The sequence below is a fragment of the Anas platyrhynchos genome, chromosome 8 (assembly GCF_047663525.1).
Source record: "Anas platyrhynchos isolate ZD024472 breed Pekin duck chromosome 8, IASCAAS_PekinDuck_T2T, whole genome shotgun sequence".
NCBI classification, from domain to species: domain Eukaryota; kingdom Metazoa; phylum Chordata; class Aves; order Anseriformes; family Anatidae; genus Anas; species Anas platyrhynchos.
The window spans coordinates 8,569,575-8,582,764 of record NC_092594.1 but is presented as its reverse complement, the minus strand read 5'-3'; the positions used below and the strand labels follow the sequence as shown (position 1 = coordinate 8,582,764).

The 13,190-nt window shown below is 37.9% G+C and overlaps 2 protein-coding genes across 12 annotated transcripts in view; one reads left to right on the top strand and one right to left on the bottom strand.

The window, feature by feature from the left end:
• Nucleotides 1-8,640, top strand: part of BCAR3 (BCAR3 adaptor protein, NSP family member) — a 97,349-nt gene extending 88,709 nt beyond the window's left edge. For all 8 annotated transcript variants that reach the window (XM_005026553.6, XM_072041838.1, XM_072041837.1 and 5 more), the window contains 7 exons: nucleotides 723-823; nucleotides 1,902-2,539; nucleotides 4,363-4,478; nucleotides 5,590-5,761; nucleotides 5,899-6,010; nucleotides 6,947-7,159; nucleotides 8,003-8,640. In XM_005026553.6, the coding sequence (XP_005026610.4) occupies nucleotides 723-823; nucleotides 1,902-2,539; nucleotides 4,363-4,478; nucleotides 5,590-5,761; nucleotides 5,899-6,010; nucleotides 6,947-7,159; nucleotides 8,003-8,190 (1,540 nt within the window). In that variant the 3' untranslated portion in view covers nucleotides 8,191-8,640. The remainder of the gene's footprint in view (nucleotides 1-722; nucleotides 824-1,901; nucleotides 2,540-4,362; nucleotides 4,479-5,589; nucleotides 5,762-5,898; nucleotides 6,011-6,946; nucleotides 7,160-8,002) is intronic.
• A 733-nt stretch (nucleotides 8,641-9,373) lies between these two features.
• Nucleotides 9,374-13,190, bottom strand: part of FNBP1L (formin binding protein 1 like) — a 51,448-nt gene continuing 47,631 nt past the window's right edge. For 2 of the 4 annotated variants that reach the window (XM_027462625.3, XM_072041842.1), the window contains 2 exons: nucleotides 12,687-12,845; nucleotides 9,374-11,577 (listed from right to left, as the gene is read on the bottom strand). In XM_027462625.3, coding sequence (XP_027318426.1) covers nucleotides 11,570-11,577; nucleotides 12,687-12,845 — 167 coding nt within the window. In that variant the 3' untranslated portion in view covers nucleotides 9,374-11,569. Of the gene's footprint in view, nucleotides 12,846-13,190 lie in introns of all 4 variants that reach the window. The other 2 variants (XM_027462624.3, XM_027462627.3) reach the window with 1 other exon arrangement.

Here is a 13,190-nt window from a genome sequence, read left to right as displayed (position 1 = left end):
AATGACAAAACAGTGCTTCCTGAAGGCCATTTGAATATGTGATTAGCCTAGCAAATTAAGAAATTCTAGTGGCATGGAAAATAAGTGCATAATTGCATTCTGAAAATATCTATGGAAAAACAAGATGCTCATGTGCAGTTCCAGAGGGTTGGCTTTGTCTCTGGTTCTCTATTTGTAGATTGATGCTTTTTGGAGAGAGGGAAGGAATAATTCAGTTGGAGTTCAGGGTGAGAGTAAATGTGGACTCTGGAAGCACAACAGGAGTGCAACATGTTCTTCGGTTGCTTAGCAAATATAGACTAGTATGAACTGAAGAGTTAAAATAAAATTGTGCTCTTGCTGCTTCAGAGAAGTCTTTTTATTTATTTTAGTCTTTTTACTAAATATTTCTGTATTTTCCTGCTGCAATAAAAATACCAAGTATGGGATAATGGCTACTAATTTCAGTGTCCAGATTGAAAGTTCCATTAAAACGTCTCAGCATTCAAAGAAACACCCTCATAAATGCTGGAAGTGCACACAGTATATGGCCCATTTCATTGCTACCATACCAGCATGAAGTACTTTCTGATCTTACAAGTTGCCCAAGTAGAAAGCTGATGATCTCAGCCATGATTAGGCTATGTTCTGTCAGTTAGATTGGTATATTAAGATTGTTGGATATATTGATATATTCGTGTTGTGTGTATTGATGTTTTTGTTTGCATTTTTGTCTACCCTAGAAACAAAGAAAAAAGTGGTAGCCAGCCAGCTAGCTTGGATCATGTTCTGGAGAAAAGATTCCCTTTAAAGACTCACCAGTCGGAGAGCTACCTGCTGATTGGTATGTTTTGTAATTACACGTTTTACACACACAAGCAGTGAGCTCCCAGGTGATCTGTTACACTTCAGACCAGAGTGAGACTGTAGAGTGTTCTAAGTACTGTATATACAGTTAGTACTTATTGGCCTATATAAGCTGAATTAATATACTGATTGCTCTTTCAGTACAGGAACAGGTTCTTTATTTCCAGCGTGCCAGCTAGTTCATTACTTCAGTGTGCAATTCAGCAGGCTTCCACACACAAAAAAATGACAGCTACACTTGGCATTGATATTTGTTTCAACAGTATTTCGTGTCCTTGCTTGTGCTTCACGAGAATTGTCTCACGTCTTTCTAAAGGTCTGTTAAGTAGCATTCACTTCCATGGAAATCCATGTTTCCTTGAGAGCAGTTCCTTGGGAACAAGCAGTAAAGCCACTTAGCTGTAGATACCAGCAAATGCAATGAGAACTGAGATTGGGAATTAGGGTTCAGGTTTGTATGGGATGTTGAGGTTTACGTATGCAATGAATACAGTATGAGGCATAAATATTTAACACAGAAGTATATGAATCTATTTCTTCAGATCTTCAAATCAGCTACTGTTTAGCAAAGAGATGAGCATCCCTGAAATTCATTCCTTCCATACCTTACTACGTGCTCAGGCTTGACTTTGGGAAACTTTCATCTTAAACTTACCATTCTCAGAAATGATTCATCTCTTATGTGGTATGGCTGGAAGTTTCTGTTTTTATAGCATAGATCAAGTTACATAGAAACCTCTTATTCTAAGCCATGGAGGCTCTCCAGCTCTGACATTATAGCCCATGTATGCAGCAGGGACTAGAGTTATTGTCAGCATTACCACAGAATAACATTATAGTGCAGCTGTTCTGTGTATTTGGGATTTTGGGAGGATCAGCAACTGAATGGAATTTGCTGGCTAGCTCTTTCCTCAAAATACAATTTCACATACATTTAATCAGTGAATAATTTACATGAGCGGGCGATTTCCTCAGGAATTGTATATGTTTTGGCCTTCTAAGTCACTGTACCATAAAAATAGTAACTTCTTTTTTCTTTCTGTTTTCTTCTGCAGGTTCAAGACATCCTTCTCAATTACCTGAAGCAGATGCAGACTCCTGTCCAAGCTCTCCTGCATTTAGAACAGGCAGTGAACCTTCTCTAAGCCCAACAGGTGTTCAGAAAGTCACCTCTGAGACACAGGTAGGGGAAGCTCTTAGAGGATCAGACAGTCAGCTCTGTCCAAAGCCTCCACCGAAACCCAGCAAAGCATCCCTGCTAAAGGCCCCAGATTCTCCTGTGGCTTCCCACAGTTCAGATGGACACTATTGTGAACTAAGTCCTGCCAGAGATCCTCCAGCAACAAAACATTTGTGTCAGAAAAACAGCTATGTGGAGCATCTGGCACGAAAGGAGAAGGGAACACACTCATTCAGGAACTCTGAAACAAGTTATCTGATCCTGGATGATGACCCTACAATGAACTCTGCAGATTGTTCAGAAGATTCAACTGAGATGGCTGAAGACAACAGCATGTTTTCTGCACCTCTTTTTGAGACAGTGTCTAGTTTTAAACCAAATGATTTTGAATCCAAACTACTTCCTCCTGAAAACAAGCCATTGGAAACAGCAATGTTAAGAAGAGTGAAGGAGCTTTTCACCAAGAACAATCCAAAGGTTATTGCACAGCATATTCTTAGGATGGACTGCAAGGTAAAAAAAGAAAAAAAAAAAGTAATTTTAGAAAGATTTTTTTCATTATATTTTATATTGTATGAGCTTAGACTTTCCAAACATTGATTTGAAAAGATTAATGTGTAGATTTGCAGCTCGTGTAATAAATTTGTTGACTTGCTTACAGGATTTTTTAGGGTAGGATTTGTTTTTCCATTTGAAGAACAAGGCCAAAAAGTCCTTTGGATTACAGGTGCCTTCCAGCAGCTTTGACTTTAGACTCAAATTCTCAGTGCTCCATACATCTCGTTAATCTCCTGTCAATTGCTGTGGATCTGATTCTCATTTAGCGTTGGCTGCTGCTACATGAGGCTTCAGACACATGGTGACTCAGAAAAACTTGGTGTAGGGGCATGTTAGCTTAGAGCAGGACAGCAGCTCTCCAGGATGCTCATGTACGAAGGGGGAGCCTATGGGTTTGCAGCCTTCCTCCAGTAACCATCTCCTTATTTTAAAATGTGTAAACTTTGGAATGGGGCCAAGGAAACTAGCCTGTAGGTAGTGTGGGAGCCTGTACAATTAGTTAAGAGGCACTGGAGTGTCTTAAAGATCCAGATTTTTGTATTTTAGAGCAGGAACAGTAACTAGCTGGGACAGGTAGAGAGAAGTCTGTATTTTGTCGTCTTCTCGTGGAGCTGAGAGCCAGTGACTTATTCACTGGTGACTTGTTGCATACTATTGCACTGATAAGAGCAGTATGATACAATGAGATTGGCATGCGAACTGGGCCAAAATGAATGCTTTGTACTGAGATCTGTGATAAGGCTGAGATTTGTAGTCCTCCTTGTGGTACCAGGAGCTCAGTTTTCCTCTTCAATAATGGCATTTATATATATATATTATATATATATCATATGTATATAGAAAATTTCATTTGTGAAAGAAGCACCCATTCATTTAGTGATGCAGTGAATGTCTGCCACCTGGATGCCTGAGGAGGGATCTTTGTGAAGTAGTTGCAATCAGGGTGTATCCAAGGGCTTTGTATCACACTCCTGCTTCTCTAGGAGAGAAACAGGTTTCTCAACAGTGCTAGATTTTGCACCAGCAAGGCTTGTTGTGACAGATTGCTTTCATCTTTTCATAACCAAGAAAGCCTGGTGATGGATGTATCAGAAATAACAGGCAGATAGGTCTGTAAATGTGTCGATGTACAGCCCTTAATCCAGCAGATAATCTCTCATTATATTAATTTAGTTTTGCCTGTAATTATCATATCTAATTGTTACAGATATAACCAGTAACTAATGCTGTCTGTTTAGAAAGCAAGGACAAATTGGTGAGGGTGGCAGCTTTCCATACTGACTTCATTAGGCACTCAATGTTGTGTCCTCCCAAAAGTCCTTTTACTGATTAATCCTTATGAGAACCCTCTAGTGTGAACTCAACAATTCTCTGCAATGCTGTATTTTTAGAAATGACGAGAGCAAAGCACACTGTGTAATGTGCAGGTACTTTAAGGCCAAAAAGCAGTACCATGTTGATTAAGCATCAGGACAAGAGAGCACCACATTTCCTGGAGCTTGCATACAAAATTTTTACTGGGTGTGAAAGACATAAATTACAGCATTTAGGTCACACGTTTTTAGTTTTGTGATGAAAAAAGGCCTTCTTATATGATGCACCAACTGTCCGTAAGTTAATTAAGTTGTTCTTAGATGACTATTCTAACATTATACACTCAGCTGTGTGTGTCCTGCTCTAGCCTGGAGTGCCTCTTTGTGGGCAGGTTTGTGGTAGTTCTGTTGTTGTTATTTTAAAAAAAGTTTCAAAACTAAAACACAAATTTTTGCACTTGTCAGGTGGCAAGGATATTGGGAGTTTCTGAAGAAATAAGGAGGCTTATGGGAGTGAACTCTGGTCTTGAACTGATTACCCTGCCTTACGGACACCAACTGCGCCTGGACCTAATTGAAAGGTAAATGTTCCTGTTACACAGGGCCTATGAAGTTGAAGGCATTGCTGCTTTGCACTCAACATCTCCTCAAAGAATGCACTCTTGCAAGGTTTTCTAAATTCATGTGTACAGAAGATAATTTAGTGAGATATTTTATCACTTCTTTGGCAAAAATAAATTCCTTGAGATCATAGGGCAACTCCATCCTGGTAATATAGGGAAAGGCAAATGGTATGGAAAGCAGGGTCCTAGATTTACTGAACATCTTCAGCTCTCATTTAAGCACTTGGATTTTAGGTAAAGTTCAGAGGACCTATGTTCTATCTGAGCATGTGTTTGTGGTATAGAATGAAGATAATATTCTTCTGCAACTGGGGAAAAGGGCAGAAGAACTGCCCTTAAAGTAAAACACAAAAACAATCCAAAAAAAAAAGCCACCAGAGATCAGCAGTTTTCTGTAAAGCCTCTGCACAAGTTAAGGCGTAATAATTAGCATCTTCTATCCTGATCTAGTTTCTCTGATTCAGATTTCAGTAGTTCAGCTGCTGAAATTTAGGGGGAAGATCCCAAGATTTGTGTGGAGGACAACAGGAACTGGGTGGAGCTGTTTTCTACAGGGTTCAGTCATTCATCGCATGACTGAACTGAAAAAGCAGAACTTTGTGTTCAAAACGTGAGGGATAGCCAGCCAGCTAGCATGCTATAAAGTGTGCTTGACATACTCAAGTGTGGAGTGAAATTAAAAGTAACGCATTTGGCTAGTTCAGGCAGTCAGTCATGATCTGTGCTTACTGTTGAGTGGACTTCACAACTACTATCCTACAACACTGGCAGGCCATTAACCAGGTTTTACCTTCCTTGAACAGAGTACCACAAGAGATCTGGCTGCACAATAGTAATTAGTATCTTAGGAGAATGTATTAGAACATAATTTTGGAAAAACATATATTCTGTGTAATGGCACTGCTGCTCTTGGTACAAAGATATTTTTAAGAAGAGCAAATGAGAATGTTTGCTAGGTACAAAATGTTGAAATAAACCTTTGAATTGATCTTCTCTGAATTAATGTATAGCATAATGTATTATTATTTTACTAATTAATAACTAGCAGTACAAATTGTTTCACTTGCAGGCATAATACTATGGCAATAGGAATAGCTGTGGATATCTTGGGTTGCACAGGAAATCTAGAAGACAGAGCCGCAACATTAAACAGGATCATCCAAGTCGCAGTGGAGCTGAAGGACTCGCTGGGGGATTTGTATGCGTTTTCTGCCATTATGAAAGCACTGGAAATGCCACAGGTAAAAATCTGCTTTCACTTTATGTTCCAAAACATGGAGTTGTTTGTTGGTTCATTTTAACTAATTTACACAGTAGCAGTGTTTCTTCTGTGAATTACTGAAGTAAAAAAATGGATATTCCTATTTCATTTGAACAGGTCACTAGGTTAGAACAAACCTGGACCTCTTTAAGACATCATTATACTCAGACTGCCATTATGTATGAAAAGCAGCTGAAGCCGTTTAGCAAAGCTTTGCATGAAGGACAAGGTGAGTGGAAGAGTGAGCAAGAATGATACTGTTTTCTGTTTAGATTTTTACCTCTCCCCACTACCACTTGCAGGTGGAGGGACCTGAGGCAACTGCTGTTTCATAACCATGTATCATAAATTGACTACATGACCTTATACAATGTAGATTAATGAAATAGAATGAAACAATGAAATAGAAGGAAACAGTCTGCCAGCCACACAAGAGCATGTGCTTGTATGCCTGCATCCATGTAGAATGTAGCATTGTGTGAATGTAACATGTCTGCTCAACCCCATGCCCACCTCTGTGGAAGATGCAGCAGAGCAGAAACTGAGAGGAATGACTCTGCAGCATCTTGCTTCAAAGACGGGACAAAAATCTCCCTCATCCTATACAGGGAAGATAAAGGTTTTTTCTGGCAGCTTTTGCTTTTTATAAGCTTTGCCTATAGGATCAGAAGATGAATTCTGAAATACAAAGAATGGGTTAGTCAGATAATTCCTCTGATCACATCAACTGCTCCTGCATCAGTCTTTTTGTTTGTTTGTTTTGGTTTTTTTCAGCCCTAGTCTCCATAGGGGTGTAAGGGGGAGGTAATATTTCTCTGAACATTTCTGTGGCTACGAGAATGGTTAGAGAAGGAATACTTCCTGCTCCCACAGCCTGTGTTGTGGCTAAACACGTTTAAAATCTCTGTGCCACCAATATTTCAGCAGAGCCTTCTCCTGTAGCAATTACAGTTCTCCAACACTTAATTTATCCTGGCTATCTTCCCCAACCCCAGCAACTTACTGGAAACTTGTAGGACAGGTGCATCTGAGGTGAGGTGCTAATAGGAAAAGTAGGAGACAAATACCAGTTTCTGACTTTGAAAAGAATATTGCAATTATACCACCTTCTTCAGTTAGCACTTTTACAATGTCTGATGATATGGTATGTTACTCTGTATTCCAGAGATGATCAGTTCTCCACAGAACAACGTAACAGTGCCACTCTTGATGCCTCTTGTTACCTTAATGGAGCGACAAGCTGTCATTTTTGAAGGGATGGACCTATGGGAAAGCAGTGACCAAAGCTGTGAAATAATGCTCAAGCACTTGATCACAGCTCGACAAATAGCACAGAACGCAGAAATGTACAGCTTGACCGCAGAACGTATGCTGGAAGGTAGGGAGCACCAGCAGGAGATGCTTCTGCACGTTAACAGAATGTGTGGGTTATGTCTGAAGAATAAGATCTTAGCTTAAGTGACAATAGAAGTTACTGCAATAAAATCTCAGCTTTCATGGAAGCTGAGATGGTAGCAAATGTGCTGCGGGAAACGTAGGCTAGGGATACCATGGATACTGTTTAAAAACAGACAGCAAGTTAGTCATCACTATAGTTCTACAATAAGCAATACAGTATACATTTCTGCTAAATGTTCTCCAAGGTCTCAGGACTTAATATGCTCAATCTTCTAGCAACTGAATGTAAGTACAGGAAGGACAGAGGATAACATTGCCTTTTGTACAATTAAAATTCCTACTCCTATCTTTGCAAATAAATCACCACAGTAAAATTCTTTACCAGCAGACCAAGATACAACACCAAGATCTTGACTGTTTGCAGCCAGAAAGCAGCAATGTGTTAGTAATATGACTGTAATTTAAACTTGCAGTGAAAAAGTTGAGAAGGGGAAGACATGTAAGTACTTCTGCAGGCAGCAGGTAGACATCAGTAATTACAGGCTATGATTATAATGACAATTATATACAGGCTATGACGACTATTCTAGACCATAACAGTTGGTCTAGGAAAGCCTATCCCAGTAGTTGAATGGTACTGGAATATGACAAAAGGAAAAGAGTTTCACCAGTCTTCTAGCTTGTTAAAAGAATTGTGCAAAAGAAACCAGTGCACTAAAGCTTATCTTAATTGGAGGGAATGCAATTTAAAAGCCATTTTTTTCGAAGTAAAAAAAAAACTTGCTTGATGGTGATACTGTGGGATTTTTTTTTTACTTACTAGGCTTCCAACCAGATGAAGAGATGAGTGAAATCTTCAAGACAGAATTTCAGATGAGATTGCTCTGGGGCAGCAAAGGAGCACAAATTAATCAAAATGAAAGATATGAGAAATTCAGCCAGATTTTAACTGCACTTTCCCGAAAACTGGAACCTCCTCTGGTGAAGCAGGTGGAACAATTACATATCTAAGACTCTAAACACTATTAAGTGATATACTTGAAATAACCATAGTTTTCTTTTGGTAAATTGATACTGCACAAACTTCTTGCATTTCACAAGATGTTTAGAACTTTTAACTGCACAATGCACACTTGTTTTAAAACTACTGATTTCTAAAACAAATTATTTATTTACTGTGGCACCAAGTCATTTAATAATCTTTTTAAACAGGTAGGTTATCCCTGTAAGATAGTTTTACAGCTTTCCGTATTTCTCTAGTGTTGCAATGTTTTCATAATGTCTACAATGAGGGGCATCAGCCTCTTAATGATATTAAAATGAAGCAAATAAATAGTGTAAATGAAGTGATAGATTAACTATGTGACACTGCAGAAAATTTCAGTTGTATAATATTCCTTAACTGAGTACAAAACACCATGTACAGAATTGTGAATTAAAGTCTATCTTTATGCAAAATTATTTGCATACTGTGGTTGAAGAAATGATCTGTGACTGCAAAAGAAGGCTTAAATTTCACATTACCTATGAAAGTAGAAAATTAGTTGTGTATGTGATGGGACAACTTAAAGTGTTTTTTTTTAAGACAATCTGTAGGACTTTGGCTTTTACTGGAGCCTGTACAACAGCTATGCTGCCAGGAAATGAATGATGAAATGGTGAGAACAAATAATCCAGATGATTAAAATGCTTTCCAATACGACTAAATGTGGGTGTATGTATATGGTAAACTTGCTTCATCATCTATGAATGTGAATCATTTTGATAAGCAGTACTTACATTTTTTCTTGGATGACAGTAAAAGGTAAGTTGTTAGCACTTTTCATAGATAATCAGGGTGTATGATGTTTACATAAAAAATGCTTTAGCAGCAAATTCTACTTCGTCAAATACAGATTCAGTGTTCTCAGAAGTTGTACAAATATTTAGGCAAGAACTATGGTTAGTGTTGAATTTACTGTTTGTCATTATGCCTGCTTCTGGAGTGAGATGTTACAGCATTTGAAAGTGCCGGAATAGTGAGTAGGCTAACCAGAAAAATGACCAATACCAAAAGGGCAGCATTCTGTTCCCACCATCTGTAATCAGTGCCAAGGTTCTAGAACCACAACAGCAGGTTACAAACTTCCTGTTTAGGCCGGGATGCTCTAAGTCTCCCTGTCAATCTTAATAGAAGAAAAAAGGTTGAAACTAATTATTTAGACCATGAAAAGATTTTTTATTCCATGAAAATATTCTCAACAGAGAACACTATTTTAAAACAGAGCATTTAACATTTAAGAAATCAACATGTGCACAAAAAAAAAAGATGAAAAATTACTAGAAAATGTAAGATTCATTAAGACAATTCACGTTCAAAATTTTAGAATAAGTGATTTATAACTAGCTACGCAAGGACAGATGTCTTTTTTCCTATGCTTAATAACCCTCATAACAAGTTGCACTATCCCTCATGAAAGCAACCTGCCTCCAAAGGAAGCAAATCCTGGTTTTAGAAAAACAAACAGTAGCATGAAAAGAACATTCAGTCCTTTACCAGGAAGTGTTATTACTGACCTGCAAGGCTGTTAGCCAGGCAAACAAACCACAGGCCCTTTAGCAGAAAATACACAGATCACATTTCCAACTTCTAGCTTTAAAATAAAAAAGCACTAATTAAAACAAAACAAAAACAAAAACTACTTAAGTAGTTTTGTCAGTATTGAGTATTGTCACATTATTATATAAATAACCCTGTATACAAGCTCCAAAAATCTAAACTTTAGAGTTTAATAGCCCCCATAATACACTAGGTCAAGCTGTGTAATAGTGGTATACATAACAAAAGGAATAAACCTCTACACAAGTCACTCAAATTCAGTTTTACTCATAGTACAGTTCCTAATAACACTGAAATTAAAAAGAATCCAGCACTGCTGCATCCAAATATTGCTTCAGACCCCAGGAAAACAGGATGTTTTGATTATTATTTCATTTCCCCAAACAGCAGTTGGCTGGGCTGACAAGCTTTGTTTGATGCAAGTATCCCTCCCACCCCTGCCCAACATTGCTAGTCTAATTCTTATCACCCTAATAGATCAGATATGATGTAGTTATTAATAGAACCACAAATGGGAGGCAAGACAACATAAGCAATAGGGGCACTGCAGACAACTATATTTACACGTATAAACATATCCAAATTTCAATTGTTTACAAGTAAAAGTGCACATAGATCATTACAAAGTATCACTCAAATTTCAACAGGTCCATACAATGAAGCATCACCTGGAAACAGACTAGCACTGCAGTAATTAAAATGGGAACTTCATAGTCAAAAACTAAAAGGTTCCATAAAAATATTTTTTAAAATATTAAAGTCAAATTAAGAGATATGCGTCCCAATGTATAAAAGTCATGATGCACCATGTATCCTGTAATGTAGAACTCTAGAAAACACCTACCGTGGCTACCTCAGCAGCTGCAGCACTGTGGAAAGAGCTGAGACACAAAGCCCTTTGTGAGATACTGTAAGTGGTAGTGTTGGCAAACAACAGATTTAGGCACTCTAGTTTAAGGCAGCATTTGAATGGCAAGCAGTCGACTTCTGAAAACAGTCATTAGCTTGCAGTGGTGAATCTCTGGTGGTGTTCCAGGTTTTCAGTGCGCACAGTAGGTTACTGAAGTGCTGAAGATGGACTACAGGTCTAGGAGTTTCTCTTGACTGGATTGTAGAGTAGAGCTGAGATGTATTATTTCCCCAAATCAACATAAATATTTCATCTCTTATCAGTTATGCCAAAAACTGGAATGTAATGATGGTTGCAGTGGAAAAGTTATAGCAGCATACATGGATACTGGGATAAAATTCTAGTGCTGAAGATATTTAAACAGAATGATTTGTTACAAAATAAGAAAAGCAATGATGTCAAAAAAGTGTTACACAGACATGCCCGACTGTCCTAGGCATGCAAGAGGAGGTTAAGGGCGAGCATGGAGGTGGCACAGGCAGACTGGTAACTGACATGGTTCTAAATGACTGTCAATTACATGAGTTGGAAAAAAGTATAAATGAGATGACCAAAATGTTGCACAAGCTAAAATCTAGTTTGTGCCCTTCGGACCACCTATGACAACGAAAACAAAAAAATTTAGGAGCAGTTGCCTTTTTACTCTGGTAAAGAAATGCTATTTTCCTGCACGAATTTAAGAATTTGTAATGCATCCTTAATTATGTATGGAAATGCTAAGAATGTTAGTGACTAAATGTATGTCTGCATGCATTCATGCAACTAGCTTTTCCCCTTGTTTAATGGGCCTCCCAGTCTAATACCTTCCCCCCCCACCCCCCGCCCCAAGCAGCTGCATGTAACCTCCTTCAAGATCTCGCCCATTTTCTCAGAAACCCGCTTCAGGAACCTGCAGTCCAAGAGGAAAAAGAAAAGAACAAAGTTACTGAAGGCCTTTAGAAGACAGAGAAGTGTGCTCAGATCTAACAGGCCATTCTCAGTGGCTATTCATTAGCCTTGTATTATTTCCACAAATCAACATTACAAATACAAGCTTTTAGTTTTTAGCTTAGTTTCTTTTTCTTTTTTTTTCTCTAGTAATCAAGTAGTGCAATGCAGTTTCCAAACCTCAGTGATTAACAGTGAGGGAATTAATTACTGTACATTCAAGAGCTTGATTTCAAACTAAACATTATGCAATTCAAAGACTTAGCTTATAGGCACAACTTAAGAACATAAAATCATTCCCTTTTCCGGAGCAGAGAGCTTAAAATTCAGTGAAACATCATCAACAATTACAAGTGTTGGCTTGTTTGATTTTTTGGTAGTGTTTCAGTTTTGGTGGGGTTTCTTTAGGTTTAAGGTATCTAGAGTTAAAATCATTAAGTTGTGTTCTGTACACAACATTTTACTTTACAACCACAGAAAGGGAAGGAGAAACACAGGTCAGTGGACTTTCTGTCCTTTTAATCATACTGTTTCTTCCTGAGTAGCTCTGTTGAGCTTTTAGAATCAGAAAAAATTTTCCTGTTTAAGAGGTGAAAGTTGCCAAGTATTTGCTAAGGAAGGAAATTAATAATTTTCAGTAACCAAGTTCAGTTAGTTATTAGAGGAAAAAAACCTCTGGTTTAAATATATAGTTTAAATTAAGAAATGGGAACAGCACATCTTAGAAGTCTTTAAAACTTAAATTTCAGTTTTCTATAAAACCAAAGTATTGTGTAGAACAAGCAGGAATCCTGGTCTTTCTCCATTTAATAGTTGAATTGGATTTAGTTCTCTGTAGAGCAGGAACAGTGAAACAAAGTAGAAAACACTGGCCAAAACTGGAGACCAATTTAATGCTGTCATATATGAAAATGCTGTGGCAAACTCACATTGCAAACAACAGGCCCCTCCTCACTTCTGTTATTCTAATGCTTTCCATGAACCTGTGTGACTTACTATTTGTCCACTATTTTCCCCGGGGAATGTATACTTGTAAGCTGCCAGTTTACTGTTAGATATAGGTTACTGCACCTTTGCTGTTTTTCTCTAGCGTTACATCTATATATGACGTTGGTACATAGCCTTCCTCTCCATTTTGTCTCCGAGCTCTTGTCCACCCATCTCCTTTGTCCTCCTCAATAATGTATAAAATTTCCCCTTCTTTCATTGCTAGAGTGCCTTCGTTATGACCTGGGAAAACAAAAGGCAAAGAAGTCTTAATGTGCAGACAGAATTTCAAGTCTTTTTTCCAGACCATAGTTTACAGATTATATATAAACAGGAAGTATCAAAAAATCTGTGCAAGAGAACATATGGTCAAACAGGCTTGCAGATGAAAACCTCGTCTTATTTGTAAAGCTGAATATTTGCCAGTAGCTGTGCTAATATTTATGTTAAAACAGCAGAAAAGTACTGCGTATGAATTAAGCTTGCTTACAAAATATTTCCACAGATCTTATAAGCAACTAGTTACTCATAAAACTTAATTTACTTTAAATCATTTTACCTCTTCTCTGTAACAAAAGAAATCCATAC